Below are 26,782 nucleotides of genomic sequence, written 5' to 3' on the forward strand. Positions count from 1 at the left end.
AAATGTGAGTCACCTTTAGAGCCTCGGTATACTTAAATGATACTTCTGTTACCTGTGTGGATATGAAGTTAGGGAGAAAGGTGAAAAGGCAAGAGAGAATTACAGTGAAATGTTTGCTATGGCAGTGAATTAAAATCTCTTTCTTTTTTAACTTTCCTAGAAAAATTTCTGGGCACTAAAGCTATTTTTGGAAGGCCTCTTGTCCCGAATGCCTGTTCTTCATGATGTTGTCAGTATGATTGCCAGAGATCTGAGTTACCAGAAACACACCCTGCTGAAATTGTAAGTGTTTCCTCCTTGGACTACTCATTTAGAAGATGCCAGAAAGCAAACCTGAGGGAGCCGTTGGTACTTATCAGACAACTATTGATACCAATGCATTGTCAAGTAGTAGTTGATGAATGTAGTTGTCCTGACCACTTATATATAAGGATGGGGTCTTTTGATGCGTGGAAAGTAAACTCACTTTCCCTCTATTCCTCATCCCAAATTGAAGAAATGTAACCTTGAATATTTTGTGTAGGGAAAATTGGCTTTCTGTGAGGCTTTGTGAATTTTTTATATTCCACAGTTATGAGTGAGTCATGATTCTGTTAATAGGCCTTAGAAGACACAGCTGCTCTGCTAGAAGTAATTTCTCTGTTTCACAAATCACTGGCCTCTGTTGCTTATAAGATCATAAAAATAATAGATGTACTTTTTATATAAATGCTTTTTACCTGATAAAGTACTCGTATCTCATTATAATTCAAGCCCAATATGCATTAATTCCATTTTATTATACTGTTTTTTCACTTGCTTAGCTTTCTTATCCAGGGTTTGTTGGGTAAGATTTCAATTATTTAAATATATATAATTTCAGTAAAACTACATATGTTTTATATTTATATGTTTGATATATATCTGATACATATAAAATATTTATGAGTTCAATAAGTATACATATATAGTTTTCCTATAAAGAAAATTGTATATAACCAGTACTTCACTCTTCTGTTACTGTTCCTAAATAGTTTTTTAGCTGGGAATGTAAACAGTAAACCAGTGCTATGGAGAAAGCAAAATAATGATACATATTACATCAGCCTTTTAATTACAAGAAGTCATTTTCTTTTCAGGGGGGAGGGGGGTTGTTTTGTTTTGTTTTTGCTAGCCAGTGGGGTTAAGTGACTTGCCCAGGGGCACACAGCTAGTAAATGCTATGTGTCTGAGGCCTAATTTGAACTCATCCTCCTGACTCCAGGGCCAGGGCTCTTTCCACTGCACCACCTAGCTGCCCCAAGAAAGTCACTTTCTTTAGCCTTTCCTTGTCTTTGTAAGTACAGTGGTAGTAAGATGAACTTTACATTCTTCCTGCTCTGAGAAAGTAGTGGTGCATAAGTTAATCACCAATTCTAAATAATTTATTTATCCTGAATGGAAAAGCATCCTAAGAAATGGTGGTTTGACTATAGTTATGCTGAATGCCACTATTATTTTTCATCCTGCTTTTTTTTTTTAATATGGGGAAGGTGGGGAAATCCTTATGTTTTACTTGTATCTCATACAAAGGGCTATTACTAGATCTAGCCTTCTTCTAGTCATTATCATGAGTGAACACTGGTGGTGATGTAGCTATGAGCTGTTTGAAAGATGACTGGTTTACTACAATAAATAAACTGAATTCTCCTGGTAACTGTTTGCTTCTCAAATGGCTAAGGTTAGAGGCTTTCAAGGCTTCCCATATAGAAGAAGGAAAGTTGTCTATCTTAGGAAAAAAATCTGACTTCCTGATTTGTATCTTTGGAATATAATGAAATATTCCTTCCTTCTGCCTCCTATCATGGGGAGAGGGAGATGGTGGGGGGGTAGTACTCATCCATGAGTAAAGAAACAACCAAAGATCATCTAACCTTAAAAATAGGAATTCAATGAGATTGAACCCCAAAATGCAAAAAAAAAAAAATTTAATTTTAAAAAGGTCCTTGAGATTTATGGAGCAAAAAATATGAGAAACATAAGATACATTTGTATTTCTACCCATTCCTTGTCACCTTTCTGAGAAGGTCCCATTTATAAACTTTGAAGGTATTTGCTGTCATCATTAATAGGTGTTTGTTGAACGTCCTCAAAATTGATTGCTCTGTAGGAGAGAAAGGCACTTGTTGCTGATTTTGCATATGTTCTGAGAGAAATGAAATTGATGCTTAAATTGTTAAGTAGGCTTAATTTAAAGGTATGACTAAATGCTAAGATGTTTGTTTGAATAGGTGGCAAACCCTGGGTCCAGACTATGTTGGGGAGTTACTCTGCCTTTTCCTGAGCTTCAGGAATTCACAGTTGCAGTCTGTTGGCATCTTTCTATCACATGTGGTAATAGAAAACTTAAATCAGTGAGTATTATGAACATTAATTCTAACATAGAATGATTTCAAGAAAAATGACTTATTTGTACCAGTGATGTACCTCCTATTAGCTTAATGTGTAGAAAGATTTGTTTTAAATGGGCTTTTAATTCTGCTGTTTAAAAGGTGGGGCAATGAAAATATTCAGCATAGATGTGTTTATTTACCAGTAATTGAAGAATTATCCTGGATATGTTTGTGTCTTTAATATACACAGATGTCAGAGTCCCTTAAATCCTATGAAATTTATTCTTTTAGGATACAAAAGTTTACATTTTCATTCATATGCCCGTAAGAATAAATCACTTGCCCTTCTCTAAGCTAGATAATCTCTCATTCATAAAAGATTTTCCAGTATGCAAAGCTAGCTAGCTGATGTTGATTTCAGTACTCATAGGGTAGGGTAGGCTAAGTCAAGCTGCAGTCCTCTGCATCATATAAAACTAATACCTAAATGTGCAGCTGCTGAAACTTTTTATTTGGGCAGAGAGAGTTTGCAGGCCTTGCTCTAATGTATCTGACAGTCAGCATCCCTAAATACAGTAAAGCCAATCCAGCTTCTTTCTTCTTCCAGACTAGAGTGAGCTGAGGGGGAGTTATGGGGGGACCATAAAGAGAAGCAGAAATGAGGGCAGAGACTGAGGAGGAAATTTAGTTATCTCCCCCTCCTGCAAATGCATTTATTTCTTTTAATTTAAAAATTCTAGTTTAGAGTATGTTCTTTTTATTATTTTTTAAGACAAGACTCAGAGAGAGAAGTTAGTTGTCTTTGATACTTGCGGGTTTCAAAGAATAAAACTGCTAAACACTGACCTTCCCCTATGAGTTTATGAGAAGACTTGATTTCTTGTTGAAGGTGTCTTTGAGTCTAAAAAGTAAGTAGTCCCTTGCTATTTGACACACAATGTAGATGAATCTTGCTCTTTCCTTGTTCTCCTGATACTATGCAAAGGAAGAGTAATTAGTAAATAGACTAATTTGTAATTTATTCATTCTGATTTATCTCTGTCTCTTTAGAAGATGAATGAAATATCTGGTTTTCTTAATTTTCTACTTGAAACATTCCCGCCATAGTTAAGGGATGTTTCTTCCATTCAGACAGCGTCTTCCAGATATAATAAAAAAAATCTAAAACCCAATAATCTTTCAGTAAGATTGAAGTGTTTGGGGAAGGTTTGCATAGAATAAGGGACATCTTGAAAATAACCTTTCCTATATTGGCCCAGTTTTCTTTGTCAGATTGTCACCATTTGCCCTTGAATACTCAGGAGAATTTGTGCATGTGTGTTGTATATTGCTTTCTCTCTTAGCAAGTTTTGCAACAGAACAACCTTGGATGACTAAAAATTGCCAAGATTCTCCATGACAGCGAATATTCTCTCAGATTCTTCAGCATCCACACATGAATACAGTTATCAAAAACCAATTTATTGTTTTACATTCAAAATAAGATTTTGAAAATATACACCAGTACTATAGACGATCCCCAACTTAAGACAACTTGATTGCTTCTTTTTGCCTGTGTCCTCCTTTTTCATTGCTGTGGGAGTCAGCTTAGGCCTGGCCCAGCTACTGGTGCTTTCCCCTCCCCATAGCCTTTGGAGCTTGGGCTCAGGAATCTTATAAAGCTATGAAATCCAGGGCTATTATTAGTAATATTTTGGCTTTATCACCTGTCAGGTGGGGTTTTTGAGGACTGACCTAGGAATCTGCTCGCCATTTCAAATATTATTTTTATGGAAAAAAGATTTCAGGTTCCAAACTACCAACTTCTAAGTGAATTTTTAGAATGCAACCCATTAGTAAGTTAAGAACTTAATAAGTCTTGTGAATCCTAATCCTGGAAATTGCACGCTTTCTGTGGGGAAATGGCATAGTTGATGAAGATATTAAAAAAAAGAATTGTCATACCTCTTTTTAGGTGTCCTTGGGCAAAGTCACTTGATGTTTTTCGTCTCAAAGTAAGTCTGTGTTCGTTCATAAGAAAAAGTTTTTAAAAAGCATAGTATCTTCTCATATATGTTTTGAAGTGATTTACCAAAATATGACATTTTCTCTTTTTGCCTCACTTTGTTGGCTTTTTTTCTCTCGTTGGAGTCCAGTTGCCTTTCACGTAATCCTGTGTTTTTTAACAATCTATGTTGGTGTCTTACTGTCTCCTCTTAGACTGTAGATCCTTTAAAAGAAAAGACCATGTCTTACCTAGCATGTCTTACTCTGCACACAAAAGGCATTTGATAAATGTTGATTGTTGTTACTAGTGTGAGCAGCTATATTGTGGGTTTAAGAGAAATACATGTCTGCCTATTGGTAGAAATATTCAAATAAGACATCAAGTATTGCCTGGGTTCATATAGACTAGACTGTTAGCGACAGATACCATTCAGAAGTTAGGAAGGCGGCAGGAAATGCGAGCAGTGTGAAACAGTGGCATTCACACTCTTTATAGGTGAACTGTTTAAGATCAGCCATCCTTGTATAACCACCCACATAAGTTATCAGAGAAAGTGGGCATTTGGGTCTAATTTTTGCCCAAATTAGCTCAACCAGTAGTATAGAATTTATTGCCTCTTTGTTCACCCTGTACTTTACTGTGATTGTTAGAGACAGGAAGCTTAAGAATTAAGCTTTTTGGCTTGAAGTGATGTAGGAAGCTAAGAGGAGCAGAAAATGATGTCAATAAGGTGTATTTAAAATGTAAAGCAGGCAAGTTCCTTATGTAAAGAAACCTGCAGTGAACCTCTTTGTAAACATAAGAACTCTTCTCTGATATTTCTCTAGTGTGACTGTTAACCCTCACCCCCAAATTTGTTTTTCATTTTTAGGTTTGAGAATGTTGTGTATTCTAAAAGCAGTATGTACCTGTACTTCATTTTCAGTGACGATTCATTCCTTTGCATTTCTGTTAATCCCCCAAAGAATACTATGTAAGGGAATGCTGTATAAAAAAGATTACTAGCTGTGGAAAAGAGTACATGGGTTCCAGAACAGCTCTGCTCCTGGGTGACTTGAAGCAAGTCCCTTCCTCTCTTTACCCATCTGTAAAATGAGAGATTAAATCAAGGTGGGGAACCTTTGGCCTCAAGGCCACATGTGGACATTAAGTGCAGCCTTTTGACTGAATCCACACTTCACAGGATAAATCCCCTTAGTAAAAGCATTTGTTCTGTAAAACTTGGACTAAGTCAAAAGGCCACACCCAAGGACCTAAGATCAGATTATCTCTAATATCTATTCTAAATCCTATGACCCTATGAATGTTTTGCATTTGCTGTTACTTTTAACATTTTTAGGTGCTTGGCTTCATATTAGGATTTATAGTATTTCCTTAAGCAAATATTTATTTTATCCCCTTGTTGTCTGTGCAGGCTTTCAAAAGACCTCATCTCGAGACTGCAAATCATCTTCAGCTGAGCAAATTTGTATCTATTTTGGAGAATTTGTAACTATTTCCTAAATCATTTCTTTTGGGAATTGCGAATTTGTTGAGGCTTGCCTCCGCCCACCTACAGGTTCACCATGCTTCATGTTCAGAATTTCCTCTTAAAGACTTGCTGGATTTTGTTGTCTTGGTAGTAAGATTCCTGATTGCCAAATCTACAGGCCTATGTTTTTATTCACTTGAGAATACATTCTGAATTGAGGATGATGGGGAAGAGTACTCTGTGGAAAACAAACCAGTTAAGATGTCTCAGTTATGTAGGTGCTATCGTTTACCTTCAGCTTACCCAGTTTCACCCCTTCCCGGTTTTGGACAATTATAAAATATCCAAGGATTCCTTTCAGAGTGGAGATAGAGTAGTCATCTGACAAAGCAGGCATCCCCTGCCACACAGATTACTCAATCTTGTGAGTGTGATTTCACTTAGCTGTGTTCATACAGAGTAGCATTGAGGAGAGTAGCAGGCCTGTGGGGGAAAAAAGTGACTCAGGCATTTCCCCTTCTGGGTTAATTTTCTTTTAACCTTCGGTCAGAAATCACAGGTGTGTGGCCTTTAACTTAGTATTTAAAACTCCATGTTTCCCCTTTTAAGTATTTAAACATAACTGTAGTACCATAGGTTTTGTAAAGGTAGGTCTGAGTGAATAGATTTTCAAACCAGTTCTTTTTTCTTTTTTTTTAGTTATAGTTGCCCAGAAAGAGAATTTCTCACTCTGCTGCTATCATAAGTAAATTGTCAGTAACCAGTTTTTGATTAATTGTATTAACATGTACCATTTATGTTCTAATTCATAAAAATGGTAACATAAGTGTAACATGGCTTCTGTCATTTGCCCAGCCTCTGATCTTCAATTCCTTTAGTCCCCCAAATCCTGCTGGAAGTAGTGTTCCCAAATGCCTCCTTTCAGTTTTCTTTGAAATGATTTCTGATGTATTTTTGCACATGTGGGACTTAGAGATAACTTAATTTGTTCATGTCTAAGTTATTTTTTAAAAATCATATTCAAACTCTCAGAGATTATGTAAGAAAAGTATCAGAATTTTTATTTGCTCTGCTTAACCTTGTGAAATAAAATTTTACTTTGTTATTTTTCTATGTGTCTTTCACACCAGATTTTTTTAAATGTTCAGGGGGTGAAGTTAGTTATTCTTCTGTGGTCTGTGGAAAGGCTAGAATTGAGCCAACTTCAACTCATAACTTCATATATAAAGCCCATAGTTTCCTGTACTTGACTGATTTCAGTTAGGTTTTCAGAAGTTTAAAAAAAGAGAGAGAGATGCTCTCCCCAGAAGAGAGAGTAGGTAGCTCTTGTCCCTGTAGCTGAATGTGGCTCTGGGAGGCTTCAGCTCTGGAAACTTGCAGGTTCTTTATCTAGAAAGAATTCTTCTGTCTCTTCACATGACCAAAACACCTCTTTTCCTTGGTTAGAGGCAGAGGAATAGAGTGGAAATAGCACGGGACTTAAAGAAGCCAGAAGACCAGGATCCCAGCCCTTCCTCTGCTAGCTGCATGATGGGGCATTCTTTCCTCCAGTAGCTGGTGCTGTTTGTTATACATTGGAGATGCATAAACAGGTCGACAGGCATCTGCTCCACAAGGTTGCTGTGAGGAAAGCCCTTTGTGAACAAGAGAATGATGCCTTAGTAGAATCTGTTCTTACTTCTCTAGTTATAAAAAGCAGGGGGAAAGGAGGAGCTAGAATGACACAGGTTGGCTTTGTTGGCTTTCAGAAAGAATATTCATACTCTTTGCAAAATGAATTGTTTTCATCTTCAGAAAACAGGCACAAGATAGAAATTGCCTTCAGGGAGATCCCAGAAAATCCAGGAAATCCTTCAGGAAAAGGATACGACTGAGCAAGTTGTCATTCCTACCTGGACCATAAAATGAAATGGCTGGGCCAGGTGATTGTTAAGCCTCCTGCAGGAAGGCATGGTCATGCTCAATTTACAGAGCAGGGCATCAGTAGTTGGCAGGCACAGAGCATGTGCGGTTCTTGGTAAGGGCGTGTTCATTTGTGTCCCCATAAACGTTTATCTTTATCCTCAAAGGGAGAAAATACATGAATTTTCATAACTCACTAGCAACATTACGTATCATATTTGTCTTCCAAAATTTTAATTAGTGATGGTTCACATAAAAACTTTTATAGAGAACCGGATCATTGACATTTAACACATATAGCATTTACTATGTGCCAAGTACTTTATATTTATTACCTCATCCTCACAATAATCTATCTGGGAGGTAGGTGCTGTTAGGATCCCTGTTTTACAGATTAGGAAACCAAGGCAGAATGACTGCCCAAGGTCACACAGGTTGTAAGTGTCTGAACTAAAAGTTCCTCGCTCCAGGCCCATCACTCTTATCTATTATGCCACCCAGCTGTCCAGGCTAGGGGTGAAGCAGAACCTAAAGGATTTTAAATGGAGGTTGGAGAACTGTTTGTCAAAACTCACTTTTATTTCTTAGGTGTTGCTGATACCCCTCTCCTTGGCCTTCACCTGTGCAGACAATAAAGGAGATGGCAGAGTTGGACCCAGCAGGTGTTTGGGTTTGGGGCCCAGATTCTTTGATTCCAAATCCAGTAGTAGCCTTTCCACCCTGGTCCTAGGTACTGGTCACAAACTCTGCTTTGGGTCAGATGGTTCTGACCTCCCAAGTCCCTAACAGGAGGTGCCAGATGGGAAGGAATGAAAGTCAAGGGTCAGGCCACTTCACATTTTGCTCTCTTGCCAGTTTCACTTCTGGGTTTAACTACAAGCAAGATGAGAACGGGACAGTAAGAGGAAGTGGACATCAGTTTATCTGGGCAAGTGCTGATCCTGCGTTCTTGTCACCTACTGCCTTTCAGATCCAATCTTTGTGTGTAATGGGGTACAGTTACCTCAGGTGTAATGAACAGTCAGAGGAAATGGGCACCTTAATAATTCCTGAAATCTATTATAGTGTCTTAAGGATTATGAAATGCTTTACACACATAAAGGAAGTCATAAGTCAGGCCCCTCCAACCCATTCCTGCCCCCAAGGGGTGGACGTGGCTTTTCACATGTCTTGGTTGAGCAGGGGGTCACCAACTACAATCCTTTCAGTAAGAAGAAGGACCACCAGGCCTTGCCATGTGCCCCGCCATCTACTTCTACCAGACCTCTCTCTTTCCTTACCAGTGCAGGAGCTCTCTCAGGAATCCTGGGCCTCCCCCAGTTAGAACCCGTGAGCCTGAGAAGAGATGCTATCTCACTTTTCTGTTTCCTCAACATTTAGCATAGATGAGGCAGCTAGGTGGTACAGTGAATAGAGCTCTGGCCTTAGAGTCAGGAGGACCTGAGTTCAAATCTAGCCTCAGACACTTGACACTTATTGGCTGTGTGACCCTGGGCAAGTCACTTAACCCTGATTGCCTCACCAGAAAAAAAAAACATTTAGCATAGTGCTCAACACATAGCAAGTGCTTAATGATGCTTTTTTATTCATTAAATCCATCTGATCCGACACCTCTGTGATGTCAAAACTGCAAAAATCGGTATTCTTATTTTACCAGAACACCAATGCTCATGTTACGTGATGTGCCTAGGGTCACATCACTAGTAAATATCAGAGGTGGGATTTGAAAGCACTTCTTTCCTAGAACCTGGAGAGGTCCTTGGAGGCTATCTATCCAGTCCAACCCTCTTTATAAATGAGAAGCCTGAGGACGGGTGGCAAAGGTAGGCAGTGGCTAAGATGGGTTAGTGATGAGGATTCAAACTCGGGGCCTGTGACTCCCAAATTTGGTATATTCCTCACACTGTACCACAATGCCTTCAGACAGCTGAAAGAAGAAACCAAAGTTAGCCATAAGGAAGAAAGCCTAAGGAAAAGCTACTTTGAGATCTGCAAAAAAGAAATAAAGACAACAGAATCATTTTTCTTAAAATATATGACAGGTTATCTTCTCTTAAAATAGAACTGGACCATACCTGGCCCACAGGGTTAGGTGTTCGATGGAACCCTTTGAGTTTAATTGAAGCTATGGAATAGAACAGAAAAAAACCCCGGCCTGGAAGTCAGGAAAGTTAAATTCTGATTCTGACTTTTCTGCTAACACTCTGTTTGGGCAAGTCTCTCTCTGAGCCATTAGTTTTCTCATCCACAAAATGAGGGGATTGAATTAGATCAGAGATTCTTAACCTGGGGCCCACAGACTCCCCCTGCCCTCAGATAAGAATCCATAGATATATTTCAGGAAGTCAATAGACTTGGGATAGGGAAAAAAATTACATCTTCATTTCAATATAATCAGTTTCTTTGTAATTCTATGTATTTCATGCATTTAAAAACATTAATTTGAGAAGCGATCCATAGACTTCACTAGACTGCCAAAGGGCTCCATTGCGCGCGCGCACACACACACACACACACACACACACACACGGGGTTAAGAATCCCTGAACTAAATGATCTCTAAAGTTTCCTTTCCATTGTGAGATTCTGTAGTTCTATAAATAATCTTTCCCCTTCCATTCTGGGCCAAAGTTGCATACACGATAACCAAGTTTTCTGTCATTCTGGTTAATGAAGGAAAACCCCCTTTACCTGTAGTTCCTTTCTATAGAAAAGGCGATAAGGAACAAATCCAGTCCCACTCAGACCATGATGCATGATCTGAAACTATTTCTATTCCTGTTTTCTTTGTAAACTGTTTGCCTTCTACCGGTGGTTCTACCAATATGCTGGCAAGGAAGGCAAGAGACCCAGATGGATCAAAGCAGTTGTGGACACATGGCCTCAGGAACAGTTAACAGCAGGTCTGTAAACAGTACCTGAGAAATGTTGAACACTAGTATTATATGAAATTTGAATCTGCTGATAACTTCCTTAGCACCTTCTTTTCTGAGCATACATTCTGCTTTGCACCTTCCGTTCTGCCCTCCTTTCCAAACCCAGTTTAAAAAGCTGCCACTGTTTCCTTCTCCCCTAAAGTCACTCACTCAAACACACGCACACAACCCTCTACAAATGTAGGTCAAGACCATACCTGTCTACAGTGATTCTCCTTAGTGTTTCAACTCTGATTTAGCTGTCCACTTTTGCCCTCAATACCACCTTTAGCAATTGAAAGTTTAATTCTTACTGATCACTTTAGCTGTACTAAATTCAGTTCTTTCCACTTGGTGTCAAGTACCTAGCATGTCTTGGGACCTCCTGCTAGGGACTTGGGAGGTCAGAGCCATCTTGATTCAAAGCTGAGTTTGTGACTGGTATCTAGGACCAGAGTGGAAAGGTTACTACTGTATTTGAAATAAAAGAACCCACGTCCAAATTCCAGCTCAGCTGCTTACCAGCTGTGTGACTTTGAAGAAGTCATTCAATCTTTCTGAGCCTCAGTCTCCACAGTTATAAAATGAAACGGTTGGACTAGATCATCTCTCCGGTCCCTTTCAACTCTAAATCTAAGAATTTACTTTTCACTCAACTAGTCCCCACAGAAGTTATCTACCTGCAGCAATGAATGGATGATGTAGGATTATTTTTTCCCAAATAATTTACCATTAGTAATTTGAATCTTAACAGCAGAAATGGCTTAATGTGTTTTATACGGAACCAATATATTGACAGGCTGGTGGACAGCGGATACAGTCATTTTAGAAAGATAAACTATCCTCAGAATCCATAGTGTATGTATTTTTAAAATTTAAGTTCAACTCTTTACATTGTTGAGTAGGAAACATGACACTTTCTCCTAACTGGTATGGGTATGTCCAGGTATTATCTGTCCTGGGTTCACACTGCCCCAGGAATAAGTTGTGTCATTGATAGTTGTCTCCTTGCAAGGTGCGGATTTTCTGCCTTCTATGGGTACTTGTTGCACCATTGACACCAGGTGGATGATATCTGACTAGATGTCTGCCTCTTCTCTGACCCCATTTGGAGATTTCTAGACAAAGATACTAGAGTGGTTTGCCATTTCCTTCTCCAGCTCATTTTACAGATGAGGAAACTGAGGCCAACAGGCTTAAGTGACAAGCACAGGGTCACACAGATAGTAAGTTTCTGAAGCCTGATTTGAACTCAGGAAGATGAGGCTTCCTGACTCCAGGTCCGGTGCTCTATCCACTGAGCGACCAAGCTGTCCCGTATAGGTCTTTGCGGAAAGCAAAAACCCAGAGGAAAGAGAAAATGTGCTGACTATTTATGAGCTCAAGTGTGATTCAACAATATTTTTGTGGATTAAATAAAACTTGTCCTATATTTGATTCAACAAGCATTTATTAGGCCTGTGCTTTGTGTCAAAAAAGAATGCTAGGAGCTAAGGATACAAAGATAAATATAAAATAAGTCCTGCCTCCAAGGAACTGATATATTCCTATTAGGTTAACCTAAGTGCCCACATGGGAGCTAAGGTTCTAAATTCTGATGTTCCTGCAGAGACCAGAAATTACCAGGAAGCCCAGAAGCCCCCAGTTCAGTGTGAGACTAGGGTTGCTGGTTTGAGTCATCCATATTTTCAGTCTTGTGGTTTGTTTTTATTAAAACCATTTAAAAGGAATCACTAAAAAAAAAATTTTCAGACCTTCTGAAGCCATAATGCTTAGGTATTATTTAAAGAATTAATAAGATTGGACCACTTCATGGATCATAACAGAATGCCACCAAGTCAGCCTTGTTCGGTCATCTGGTTCAGAGGGTTCCAGATGTCTTTCAGAAATGAAAACTGAGGGGCAGCTAGGTGGTGCAGTGGGTAGAGCACCAGCCCTGAAGTCAGGAGAACCTGAGTTCAAATCCGGCCTCAGAGCAAACACTTGACACTTACTAGCTGTGTGACCCTGGGCAAGTCACTTAACCCCAGTTGCCTGAAAAAAAAAAGAAAAAGAAATGAAAACTGAGCTGCAAACCCAATGTGCACAGTGATGTAGGATGGTTATAATGTCAAAACAGCTTCCTGGTTTTAAATTAAGTTCGTGTGGATGACTCCACATTCATTCTCTGCTCTAGGGAAAGGCAGTTTTGGTTTTTTTAGCTGAGCCCCAAAGAAGAGAATGAGAGGGAAAAGAGAGAGTGTGTGTGTGTGTGTGTGTACATATTAATAGAGCAGCAAGCAGATTGGACATCTCGCCTTTCATCCCGCATAGTAGCTTCGATTTGATGACGCCACTATAAACAATGTCAGGCTTCCAAGCTGTTTACCTTCATGCTTTGTTAACTTGGCCTCTTTGAAAATTCTCAGCCACCTCTTCTTAACAGTTGAGAGAAGGCAGTCTATGGGCTTCTGGCTTAAGTAAGCAGTTCAATGGTAGCTGGAGGTGGTTATTTACCCCAGAGGTCTTCAGATGCCTGGGAAGTTGTAAGAACTAGGGCAGCAGGGACTATATGTTCCCTAAACTTTGCACCATTGCCCATCCCTGATGGTGCTGTGCGTGGCCAAAGTGTATTTGTTGATTTGAATTGGCTTAGCAAAGGCAGAAGTGTGGGGTGGTAGGAAGAATGCTGAACGTGGAGTCAGGTGGTCCTAAGTTCAGACCCTGGCCATGACATTAGCTGTGTGACCTTCACATTTTTTTTCCTCTGTGCCTCAGAAATAAAATAGTGATCATGCCCTACACTGTCAAATGTGGTTGTTTTGTTTTAACTTTTTCTCCCTTGGTAGGGGTACAGCAAGGGGTGCATATTGGGAAATGATATTTTTTTTAAATCTGCAAAACTTTTTTTAAGCCATAAAATGTGTGGAATAGTCTTCATAAAGTCTACATAAATGAAACTATTAGCAAATCATTTTATTTTCATGTTTGACTACATCAGTACTTAATAGGCACTTGATAAATGTTTATTGATATAAAATTTTAAAAATAATACACGTACTGTCTACTTGACAAGGGTTTTGTAAAAAGAGCACTTGGGTTTGTTTGGCTAGGTAGTGGGGTTAAGTGACTTGCCCAAGGTCACACAGCTAATAAGTGTTATGTTTCTGAGGTCGCATTTGAACTCAGGTCCATACTGAATTCAGGGCCAGTGCTCTATCCACTGCACCACCTAGCTACCCCTAAAAAGAATGCTTTGAATCCTGTCATAGAAATGTAAGGAGCTGTAAAACTTCCTGCATTGGTTCTGGAGGAATACCTCTTCTTTGTAAAATGGTGGCACCTTTATTTCTGTCCTCTATTTCTACATGGCTAAAAATAACCCCCGAACTTTCCTATCATACTGCGCTCCTGCCTGCCTTTTCCTCTAATTTCTTCCAGTCTCTCCTCCTTTATCTCTTCTCTATATATATATATAAAGAGAGATACACACACACACACACACACACACACCACACACACCACCACCACCACCACCACCACCCCCACCACCCCCAAACAGATGAGACTTTATGGCCAGAGTTCTTGGAAAGTAAAACCATTCTATTGTTCTCTTCTCCTCCCCTACTCACTCCATTAAATCCTGCCTAAATTATCCTGCCAAAGACAGTCACTGAGACTGAACTCTAACCAAATACCATACCTGCAAAAAGCATTCATTACCTTTCTTAAAGGTAAGTAGATAAGTAGAGCTTTTCATCTAAATCTCGAGGTGTAGTGGGGGTAGGGGATGGTTAGACCGCATTTTTTTTCTTTTTTTTTCCACTTTTTTTAAAAAGATAGATAAATGATAGCGAGACAGACAGACAGAGCTAGATATCAGGGTTTTATGTTACTCAACTAGCATTTATTAAGACCTGCTATGTGCTAGGCACTGTGCTAAGTGCTTAGGGATACAAAGAAAAGCGAAAAACTCCTTGTTCTTAAGGAGCACAGAGAATGGGGGGAACAACATGAAAACACCTGCATACAAACAAGATATAGACAAAATGAATTGGGAAGGAAGGCATCAAGATTAAGGAGGACTGGAAAAGCCTTCTTGCAGAAGGTGGAATTTAACTTTTTGAGACTTGTAGGAAACCAGGGAAGCTAGTCAAGAGCTGATGCATCTTCTAAGAGCCTCAAAACTCTCATAGTTTAATGTTATTATCCCTGACAGCGCTGACTTTATATTATGAAATCTTGGCCTAGATCTGAAAAAGCACCAAGCTAGTTTTCCAGCTGACTTCTATTCTTGATTCATATTTTTTGAGCTATGTTAAAAAAAAAGTTGTAATTTGGTCGTAGTGCATCAATGATGTGATTCACTAATCTAAAGAAACTCCCAGATAAATGGATCCAATAAACTCCTTCCAAAAAAACCAAACCATATTCTGTGCTCTCCCTTAGCTATAATTTTAAAAATCAGATTTACATTTATTTCTAATTACTTTTTGTTCTCTTGTCAGATCCGAAAAGCTAAGTTCTACCAGTAACTCAAACCTGCTGACTTAGTTAACTAAGCAAAGAGAAAGTTGATCTCAGCCCAATACTCTCTTTAAATCACTGCTGGCATGATGACACACTTTGATGTGACATACTTCTGAGAGAAACAGGGGCCTTGGGATTTAGGATGGGGCACACCCTGTGAGACAGTCACTGTACTGCTTTGCTTCAAGGTGTACCTGTGTTATAAGGAAGGTTGAGGGGCAAGGGCTGGGGTAAAGATCAAGAAATAACTGGTACCTAAAAAGATATCAATAAAACTTCAAAAAAAAAAAGTCCACATAAAATTACCTATTGCTTGTAATAGACAAAAGTATAATTACACTACAGAGCCCTAGCTGCCTTTAATTATTGTTTCCTATTTGGAGAATTTGTTTTGGCACAAAGGAGTTCCTAGAGGCATCCTGGCTTAGTGGATAATGAGAGACTTAGATCCAAGTAAACCTGGGTAGGGGGCACAGTGGAGAAAGTGCTAGATTTGGAATTGGGAAGTCCTGAGTTCAAATGCTGGCCTCGACATTTACTGTGTGACCCTGGGCAAGTAACCAAACCTTTCTGTGCCATGGTTTCCTCGTTTGTAAAATGAGTTGGACTAGAAAGCTCCTAAGGTCTCTTCCAGCTCCAAATCGATGATCCTATAATCCAAATCCTGCCTTTGACCTTTACCAGTTGTGTAAGCCTAGGTAAGTCACTCACTCTCTGTGCCTCAAACAACTCCCTAGAGTTTCTCTACTAAATCATATTGTTCAGTTGTTTTTCAGTTATGTCTAACTCTTTGTGACTCCATTTGGGTTTTGTTTTGTTTTTTCTTGGCAAAGATACCAGAATGGTTTCGCCATTTCCTTCTCCAGCTCATTTTACAGATGAGGAACTGAGGCAGAGTGAAGTGACTTGCCCAGCTAGTAAGTGTCTGAGGCCGAATTTGAACTCAGGTCTTCCTGACTCCAGGCCCAGTGTTCTATCCACCACACCACGTAGCTGCTCTTAAAATCTACTTTGCACATATAAAGAGTTCATTCCCATTTCACTAAGGGTCCTATAGGGATGTTTTTGTCCTAAGCTATTCTGGAAGTTGGGGTGGAAATTCTTTATGTTCCTCTTCCTACATTTTGGGGAACAAAGAAGTTAAATTCTGTACTCTCTTAGCCTGACCCACAAGGCCAGAATCCAGACTATAGCATCCTTAAACTTGCACAAGGTAAAGTACGTAACATCACTGAAGATCCTTGGCTTGGGACTTTGGCTAAGCCAAATTAGAAAATGAGAATGAGTCATTAAAGACTTACCTTGATGGTGAAAGGAAACACAAGAATTACACCTGTAAGATTGTAGGAAATGTTTTGGAAACTGTTCAAGAAAAACAAAAAGTTTTGTATGGATGCATAGCCCTGGTCCTAGAGCCGGTTGGTATGGGCATTTCTATTTCTCCTTATTTGTGAAGATGAAGACCGTGCCCTGTGTGAGGGGTGGGGTGGAGTTATTGAGAGACAAGAGCTTCAGTTCTCAGCCAGCCCCCCTTTTGTGGACTCTACAAGAAGGAATCCCCCTTTGGGACTTTCCAAGTGAGCAGCTTTGAATGTAGAAGTTAGAAGGGGCCAACTTCAGGTTGCTGAAGGAAAAGCCTCTGGGAAAACATGATTGGAGCAGGCAGAGCTCCCTTCCTCATCATGTCCCTATTCTCAGCTTGCTGCTCTAGAGACTTGGGGAGTGTCCCCCTGGGGTGAGATCAAGGACAAACTCTGTCGGCTGAGCTGAGTTATCTCCCTTTCAGTGATAAAGCTCCCTTATTTTGTATTGTCTCCTATGTATACCTTCTTCGATTTGTTTTGCTATCACTTGGCTAAAAGGATTTCTTTTCTGTTCTCTATTGTGGAACTGGAATTAAATGGGGAAGAGGTTAAACTTTGGCTATAAAGCTTGGGGTGCCCTTTCCTCCCACATACAACAAAGTGATCAGAAATTAGGTCTCTAGAGGCAGCTAGGTGGCACAGTGGATAGAGCACCGGCCCTGGATTCAGGAGGACCTGAGTTCAAATGTGACCTCAGACACATAACACTTACTAGCTGTGTGACCTTGGGCAAGTCACTTAACCCCATTGCCTAGCCAAAAAAAAAGTCTCTGAGGAGAGCACAGTAGTGGCCTGGGCCCCAAATTTCTGCTTCCCTTTCTGGCAGGAATGAAAGTCTAATCCCTTAGAGAAGGATAAAGGGAGAAGAGGTTAGAGATGTCTATTCTGTCTCCCTTCAAGCCACACACAAGGATAGCTGTCCTCACCACATGGGGAGCCTCCCTAAACATGTGGGGCCCACCACCATTCCCTCTACTCTCTTATCACTAAATATGTACGAAAAAGCAAACTGCTGAATCCTCAGTAACACACGAGCTCCCACTCATGTCCTGTCGGCTAAGAACAGAAATTACAGAAAAATAAACTATTGGCCAGCTATTTTTACAACAGGAGACATAATGTAATGGTTAGCAATTTTTTTTTTTGGAATAGTATAACTATTTAGTCCTTTTGAAACTGTGTGAAGGGAATTGAATTTCAGTCCCCTTTTGTGCAGTCCCAGTAGGATTGTCTATATACATGCATGTATTCCAGAAGCTCCTATTTTCCTCTTTCCAATAAACTATTGTTTTAAGGATTGTTTGGACAACAGGAAGTCAGTCACTCTCCTGGAAGCCATAGCCCTTGAAGAGTTGTTCTCCCATTGTTGGAGAGGGAATTCCTGCCTCAGGTAGGGGGATCCCTCCAACCCACCCTGACCAACTTCATGGAATAGTCCAGCTAGAGGAGCACCCTCCACACAGCTTTGTCTCAAGTTCTCAGAGCCCAGCTAACGGCCAACTCTCCCTCCTCTATTCATCGCCTCTGGAATGAAGATTTGCAGTTCCTTCCAGGGACAAATGTTAGTGCCTCCCCCACCCCCAACACACACACACCACTCAAGCACAGGGGGTGTATAGATGTTGTTAAACTACACAATGGCCACTTTGTCTCAGCTGCTTTTGATGCCCAGGAAGCCCAACGTACGTCCTCACCCTTGGGCCTGGGTTTCGTAACTAAACTTAGAAGCACACAAAAACAGCAGTGTTTTCCTCAGCCAGATACACAAGGGTGGCCTGGGGGCATTTTCATGGAGAAAATTCTGAGCTGGAAGGGATCTTAGGAAGCCTCTGAGCCAACCCAGATACCTGAGCAAGAATCCACGCTACCATAGTTAGCATAGGCTGCCTGCTATGACTTTTCCAAAGGTTTCAAATGATTACAAAGTCTTCTTTTTGAAAACCAGACTATGGGCATCTCCAAGGGCGGGGCTGTTTCACCTAGGTGGCAAAGCAGAGAGTCCTTGAACTTGGAGTCAGACAAACTGAGTTCAAATCCTGCCTAGACACTTAACAGCAGCCATAACCCTGGACAGTTCCCGAAAACTTTCTGGGCCTGGGTTTCCTCATCTATGCAATAAAAATCTTGCATCTTGCTGGGCTGTGAGGATCAAAGCACTTTCCAAACCTGAAAACACTATATGCTAGTTATTATTATCTATGCTGGGTCTGCCACAGTGATCAGTACTGGGATGGACACAAGATAAGCATTATTAAATACTAGTGGAAACTGGAACTCAGATAGAAAGGAATCAGATAGAACTGAAATATGAAGATTGTTTGAAATCCATTGGGGCTGCCCTTTGACTTAGAGAAACTCTGAAAAGATGACAAAGCAGCATGATAAGGTGGAAAGTAAACACAGAGGACCTGAGTTCAAATCCTACATCAGATGCTCACCTGTGCAACCTTGAGCAAATCACTTAGCCTCTCTGGGCCTCAGTTTCCTCATCTGTAAAATGGACTAAATGTCCTCAGAAGTCCCAATTCTAGATCTCTGATCTTTTCCCAGCATTGATCAGGACAACTCCAATACAACAGATAACCTTGCCTTCAGACTTCTCTACCCCTGTGCTTTCTGACATCACATTTCCAGGGAGATACAGAAAATGACTCCTGCAATGCCCAACTTGGTCTTTCCTCTGGGTATTGAAATAGTTCCATGGAACAAATCTCAGGATGATTCCAGAATGGGGTTGTGGGCCCTGTTTGCAGTTTTGTTTAAAGGTTATATCTGAAGTCAGCAAACATTTATTAATCACCTACTATGTGCCACCGGGGGATATTAAAAAAAAAAAAAAAAGCAAAAATCAATGCCATCTTGGCATCCTCAGGTTTTTCATACCAAGCCAGCCTATGAGGATTTGTCCCAACAGATCTCCCCTGAGTTGTTCTTTCCAGAAACGCTAAGGACCGAGTCTGGCTGGTGCAGAGCTCTGGAGGTAGGTGATAATTCCTATATAATCCCCTTCTGAGAGAAGTGAGATTCCTTAAAGCAGATTCAGTGGTCATGTCACCAACCAAATGGTGATTCATGCACAAATGCTCAACTGTTGCCATTTTGAGTGATTATGTTCTTATTAATAAATCCAACCCCAGGCAACAGACTCACAGCATTGAACAGTTAAAATAAACCACCGCTAGAAGCGGGAAGCGCACGATGCCGTAGCAACGCCAAACTAAACATCTGAGGAACCAGGAGACACATCCCCATGAAAAGGAGATCGAGGGCAGCTGGGTGGTACAGTGGATAGCGCACCAGCCCTGGAGTCAGGAGGACCTGAGTCCAAATCTGGCCTCAGACGCATAACGCTTACTAGCTGTGCGACCCTGGGCAAGTCACTTCACCCCATGGCCAAAAGGAGATAGACACTCACCAAAACATTGATCCTGAGTGTGTCGGCCACTGGCTTTGCAAAAACTCAAGGTTTGGGATATCTAGCATGACAGATGAAAAAGTGGAATAATGGGTTTTTTGAAGAATAATATTATCTTGTCTTTCTTGTCTGTTATACCTCTAATGGTAATGAGTCATCTCAGAGCTTTGAGGGCATTCGTGGTAGTGGGGTCATGGTGACACTGTTGGGCTGAGCCTCACCTTCCTATGTCCATTCTGTACCTGTGTGAGCTAAGGGGCATTGAGAGATTCAATCAATGAATTTATTATATGTAATGCACTATGTTAGGCACTGGGGACAAACAAGAGATGGTCCCTGCACTCAGTTTATAATATAGGAAGGATAATTAAACATGTGCTATTAGAAATATGCCTCAATGCTTTAGAAGTTAGAAGAGAGGATAGAGCATCAGCCCTGGACTCAGGAAGACCTGAGTTCAAATCTGCCCTCAGACACTTACTAGCTATGTGACCCTGGGCAACTCACTTAACCCCAATTGCCTTAAAAAAAAAGTTAGAAGAGAGAGAAGTCATTTTGGGGTACGGTAAGCACAGTGAATAGAATGCTGGGCCTGGAATCAGGAAGACTCCTCTTCCTACTAGCTGTGTGACCCTGGGCAAGTCACTTAACCCTGTTTGCCTCAATTTCTTCATCTATGAAATGAGGTGGAGAAGGAAATGGCAAACCACTCCAGTATCCTTGCCTAGAAAACCCCAAATGGAGTCAGACATGACTGAAAATGACTGAAACAGGAAGTGCAGGGAAGGGGTTTTGGAAGAGCTGAGATGTGAGCTGGCCCTTCAAACAAGTGTCTCTAGATACTACAATGCCTTTGACTCATCAAGACTCTATCTAGGGTACCAAGGAGCAAGCCAACTGAGTTTGAATTGGTTGCGAGGGGGTACATTTATAGAACAGAAGAGATTGCTCAAATAAATGTGCCCATAATGGGATTTGAATTGTGATGGGATCAGAGAATTCTAAATGAGTCACAAGCTCAGGGTCCAGGCTTTGTTCATTTTACTATGGGCCACAGGGTCTTAGGATGTTGATTTCTCCTTCTAGACTTTGCCTTCTCCTTTGCTAAACTGGAAGCAAGCAGATTAAAATAAGGAATCCTTCGTCCTGATTCTGCCATTTATAAGGTGTGTAACCTAGAACAAATCACTTCTCCCCTCCTGGGCCTCAGTTATCTCATCTATAAAATGAGAAAACTGAATTTTAATAAGGTAGTTATGCAGGGGAATGATTAAGGGGAGTACACACACACACATACACTTAGCTTGATGTTTTCTCGGTGTTAAACCTTGTTCTAGACTGTTGAATATATCTCCCCATCGAGGACATGAAAATACAGGGATAGAGATCTAGCTATCTCTATACGTACACATACACACACACACACACACACACACACGTGTACATGTGTACACCTGTTGGCATGGTGTTGAGATAACTAATGATGTATGACTAAATATCAGTAACTGGGGCTTTCACCAGGATAAACTGTGGTTGGGTTGGACTCTTGGGTTGATGGTTTCTCGTAGGAGAAGGCACACTTTTGTGCTGGCCTACAAAATTAAACACTTTCCCCCTTTCCTACCTTTCTTGAGATCCTGAGGGCACAGAAAGTTGAAGGGAGGGAGCTCTCCCTCCCACCTCTGGCAAGAGAGAATGGTATGGTAGTGGGCTTGGATGAGAATCTTCATTCTAAGCCTAGTTCTCCTTGGGGAAGAAAAGACTTTGGCCTTTAAGAAAGGAATTCCAGCTGTAAGCAAGCAGGTGGTGATGGGATTTGAAGGGATAAGAGATCACACACCATATTTTCAGGTGAAAACCAGGCAAAATGCATATGGGTGACAACTAACATCATAAAAAAAATCCCTCACCTATGATTGAATGAGAAAATGTTTATAAAACACTATAGACAAGCTATCTGCTGTTTTAGAGTACTTTAGCCTTTCATACCCATGATTTCATTGGCTCTTCACAACAAGTGTTCACCTACAAGGGTAAGTAGACAGGAGGAATTAATATTTTTGTTTTCTGGAGGGTCTAATGATGGAGCTGATGGAGCTTTTCCAAGTGAGCTACATTGCTTCTCTACCTTGTCAGGAGTTTTAAAAAGGATCGATTTTTTTCTGTAATAAGAAGAATGCATGGTATGCATCACTGCAGGCTGTGTGGAGGAAGAAATGAGGGCAGTAAAGGGGAGTTGAGTGACTCTGAGAATCTCCACAAGTTGGCCAATGCCTAGCCTTGGACAGTCCCTACTTTGCCCCGACAAGATTAAATTTATTATCTCGTTGGGAAGACAGGACGAACATATAAAGAAAGAAAGAAGCTCCATGAGGGCAGGGCCTATGTCCTATACAAAATCAACAAATTATAAGTGCTTAGGATGTGCCAGGTACTGTGCTGAGCACAAGATACAAAGACAAAATGGATTCATGATTTAGATAGAAAGGCTGATACTATAAGCAAACTGGGAGAACAAGGAATAGTTTACCTGTCAGATTTATAGAGAACAGAAGAATTTATGACCAAAGAAGAGATAGAGAGCATTATGAAATGCAAATGGATAATTTTGATTGTATTAAATTAAAAAGGTTTTGCACAAAGATTAGGAGGGAAGCAGAAAACTGGGAAAGAATTTTTACAACTAGCATCTGATAAGGGCCTCATTTCTAAAATATGTAGAGAACTAAGTCAAATTTATAAGAATACAAGTCATTCCCCAACTGATAAATGGTCAAAGAATATGAACAGGCAGTTCTCAGATGAAGAAATTAAATCTATCTATAGTCATATGAAAAAATGCTCTAACTGGACCAGAGCAGTGGCCACTGCCAGATTAACAGATGGTCCTTGATCATTTATATTGTCCACCTCCCGCCCCACTTCAGGAGTTTGTAATTCCTTAATCTATATATAAATACAGAAGATAAATAAAATGGATACAAAGTTAATTTTGGCAGAGAGACACTAAACTGGAGGGGGATTAGGAAAGGTCTTGGGTAGGAGGTAGAATATAAGCTGAGCTTTGAAGGAAACTAGGAATTGTAAGAGGCAGAAGTGAGGAGGGAGGGCACTACTGGCAGGGGACACAGCCTATGCAAAGGCACGTAGATAGAAAGATGGAATACAGAATGTGAGGAGCAGTAAGAAATCCAGTTTGAGTAGACTATAGAGTGAATTAAGTAATAAGCCTGAAAAGGTAGGCTTGAGCCACCTTGAGAAGGACTTTAAATGGCAAACAGGAGTTTGTATTTGACCCTGGAGGGAACTTCTAGAGGAATGACGTGGTCAGACTTGGGCTGTGGGGATATAACTTTGGTAGTGTGTGAAGGATGGATTGGAGAGGAAAGAGACAAGGCTGAAAGACCAATTAGAAGGCTATCTGCAATAGTAAGGGTCTGAACCAGGAGTGATTGACGGGCGTGGAGAGACAGGAGTAATGTGAGAGAGGTCAGCAAGATTTGGCTCTGTTGTTGTTTGTCCTTCGTTCTGGAAGAGGACCATGAAGTCAGGAAGGTGATGCCATGACTTGTAAATGAATTGGGTTTAAGTGAGGAAGGGCTGTGCAAAGTCACCAGCCTCACTTTCTCCTCCAGGGCCATCTGGGTCCAGCAGCGAGATATCGATCAGGATACCTGGAGATGGCCCCCATTTGGATATGTGGGGTGAAGAATAATGAGTACTCCAGGATGACTGTCCCTTTCTTTCTTTTTTTAATTAATTTATTTTGGTTTATCAACAATCATTTCCATGAGCTTCTGAGTTTTAAATTTTTCTCCCCCTCTCTCCGCCCCTCCCTCCCTAAAGCACAAATCTGATATAGGCTATACATATATATTCCTATTAAACATATTTTCACATTAGTGATGTTGTAAGGAAGAATTAAAACCAATAGAAAGAACCGCAAGAAAGAGGAAACAAAACTAAACAGAAGGGGGAAAAGAGCAAATTATGTGCTTCAATCTGCTTTCAAACTCCATGGTTCTTTCTCTGGATGTGGATAGCATTTTCCATCATGAGACTTTTGAAGATGTCTTAGATATTGCTGGGAAGGGTTAAGTTTATCAATATTAATCATCTCACAACGTGGCTATTACTGTGTATAATGTTCTCCTGGTTCTGCTCACTTCACTCAGCATCAAACCATACAAGTCTTTCCAGGTTTTTCTGAAGTCTGCCTGCTCATCATTTCTTATGGAACAATAGTATTCTATTACATTCACATACCACAATTTGTTCAACTGTTCCCCAATTAATGGGCAACCCCTCAAATTCCAATTCTTTGCCACCACAAAGAGCTGCTATAAATAATTTTGTTTATGTGAGTCCTTTTCCCCTTTGTATGATCTCTTTGAGATACAGCCCTAAAAATGCTATTGCTGGGTCAAAGGGTATGCACATTTTTATAGCCCTTTGGGCATAGTTCCAAATTGTTCTCCAAAATGGTTGGATCATTTCACAACTTCAACAACAATGCATTAGTGTTCCGATTTCCCCACATCTTCTCCAACATTTATCATTTTCCTGTTTTGTCATGTTGGCCAGTCTAATAGGTCTGATGCAGTACCTCAGAGAAAACTGCATTTCTCTAATCAACAGTGGTTTAGAGTATTTTTTCATATGACTATAGATAGATTTAATTTCTTCATCTGAGAACTGTCTATTCATATCCTTTGACCATTTATCAGTTGGGGAATGACTTATATTCTTATAAATTTGACTTAGTTCTCTACATATTTTAGAAATGAGGCCCTTATCAGATGCTAGTTGTAAAAATTCTTTCCCAGTTTTCTGCTTCCCTCCTAATCTTTGTGCAAAACCTTTTTAATTTAATATAATCAAAATTATCCATTTGCATTTCATAATGCTCTCTATCTCTTCTTTGGTCATAAATTCTTCTGTTCTCTATAAATCTGACAGGTAAACTATTCCTTGTTCTCCCAGTTTGCTTATAGTATCAGCCTTTCTATCTAAATCAGGAACCCATTTTGACTTTATTTTGGTATATGGTATGAGATTTGGGTCTATGCCTGGTTTCTGCCATACGCTTTTCCAGTTTTCCCAGCAGTTTCTGTCAAATAATGAGTTCTTATCTCAGAAGCTGGGGTACTGTTCCTTTATTAAAGTACTTCTGCCTCATCCTACAGCTGTATAAAGGCATATCTGAGCTCTCTTGCTAGACTGAGAATGAGATAAGATCAGGGACTTTTGTGTCATTCATCTCACCAACAACGATAACCTCATAGAAGGAACTAAAGGAAAAAATGTGTTGAGGGAATGATTTTATGAGCAAGGACCACACATTAACCAGTAGCTTCTGTTTAAGCCACTAGAAATTCCTTTTTTTTTTTTTTTGTAACTAGACCCCAAATAACTGGACCAGAGCAGTGGCCACTGCCAGATTAACAGATGGTCCTTGATCATTTATATTGTCCACCTCCCCCCCCCACTTCAGGAGTTTGTAATTCCTTAATCTATAAAGCCAGGTGGCATGGATAATGCTGAAACCCTGCAATCTGCCAGGCCTGCTCTTTGGCAGTTCATCCCCCGAATGCCCATTCCCACCCCACGGTGGATGCTGATCCTAAGAGGATCTGGGAGTCAGGTAGGTAGGTGCTGATTGTACTGAGCTGTGCAGAGAGAGAGTGGAAGCATCACCTGGCACTTTGAAACAGAGACTAGGTGTCCAAAGCAAAGACTCAGAGTGCTGCCCTTCTATTTCTTTTGCTGTTCAGTCATTTCAGTTGTGTCCAACTCTTCATGACGCCATTAGGGTTTGGGTTTTTTTTTTTTAGGCAATTGGGGTTAAGTGACTTGCCCAGGGTCACACAGCTAGTAAGTGTCAAGTGTTTGGTCTGAGGCCAGATTTGAACTCAGGTCCTCCTCACTCAGGTCCACCTAACTGCCCCAGTTTTTGTTGTTTTTTTTTTTGCAAAGACAGCGGAGTTGTTCACCATTTCCTTCTCCAGCTCATTTTACAGATGAGGAAACTGAGGCAAACAGTGTTAAGTGACTTACCCAGGATCACACAGCTAGTAAGTATCTGAGGCTAGATTTGAACTCATGAAGATGAATCCTCCTGATTCCCAGCCCAGGGCTCTATCCATTGTGCCACCTAGCTGGAACTCCTCCCTCACCCCCAACACTTCCAGGAGAACTTAATCCCATGTCTTCAAAAAGCCTATTCCCCTGCCTCCATGAAGATCTGCCTTCCAACCATCACTGAAAGGGTGTAAAGAGATGGGATGAGTGTGAGAGAGATGATGAAGGTAGAATCAGCAAGATTTGGCAATTATCTGGGTATGTGGGGTGAGGAACACTGAGGAGCGCAGGATGTCTATTCCTTTCTTAAAGCATTTCTTCTGCCTTAGCATTTCCTTAAACCTCTCCAGCAGGAGAGACGCCATGACCTTGGTGGTTAACCTACTCTGGCAAAAAGCAGTGGTGTACTGGGAAAAGGGTTAGACTTGGACAATCAGAAGTGAGTTTGAATAACAGCTCTTACAAGTTGTGTAAGGTCGGGCTAGATATTTCATGTCATGGGGCCTCAATTTCCTAACTGCAAAATGGGAATACACATATTTATTCTATCTACCTCTCAGAGTTGTAAAGATTTTATAAAGAGGTATAGGAATTATTTCTAAAAATTATATTATTAAAATTATTAAATTAGATAATCAAATAAAATATTTAAAACACTAATTATTTTTATGATTATTATTGTATAAGAGGTATAGAAATTATTTAAAATATCACATTGTTATTAAAATTATTAAAGAATTTAATTAGATAAATTAAAATATTTAAAATATTATTATGATGGTGACTA

The 26,782-nt window shown here is 40.3% G+C and overlaps 1 protein-coding gene across 2 annotated transcripts in view; it reads left to right on the plus strand.

The window, feature by feature from the left end:
- The window catches only part of LOC110222006 (uncharacterized), a 54,991-nt gene extending 48,071 nt beyond the window's left edge, over positions 1-6,920 (plus strand). For both annotated transcript variants that reach the window (XM_021006803.2, XM_021006805.2), the window contains exons 17-20: positions 161-282; positions 2,250-2,372; positions 4,306-4,345; positions 5,753-6,920. In XM_021006803.2, coding sequence (XP_020862462.1) covers positions 161-282; positions 2,250-2,372; positions 4,306-4,345; positions 5,753-5,830 — 363 coding nt within the window. In that variant the 3' untranslated portion in view covers positions 5,831-6,920. The remainder of the gene's footprint in view (positions 1-160; positions 283-2,249; positions 2,373-4,305; positions 4,346-5,752) is intronic.
- Positions 6,921-26,782: the final 19,862 nt, after the last annotated feature.

This window comes from Phascolarctos cinereus, unplaced genomic scaffold (genome assembly GCF_003287225.1).
Source record: "Phascolarctos cinereus isolate Bilbo 61053 unplaced genomic scaffold, phaCin_HiC Scaffold_4;HRSCAF=312, whole genome shotgun sequence".
Taxonomy (NCBI): domain Eukaryota; kingdom Metazoa; phylum Chordata; class Mammalia; order Diprotodontia; family Phascolarctidae; genus Phascolarctos; species Phascolarctos cinereus.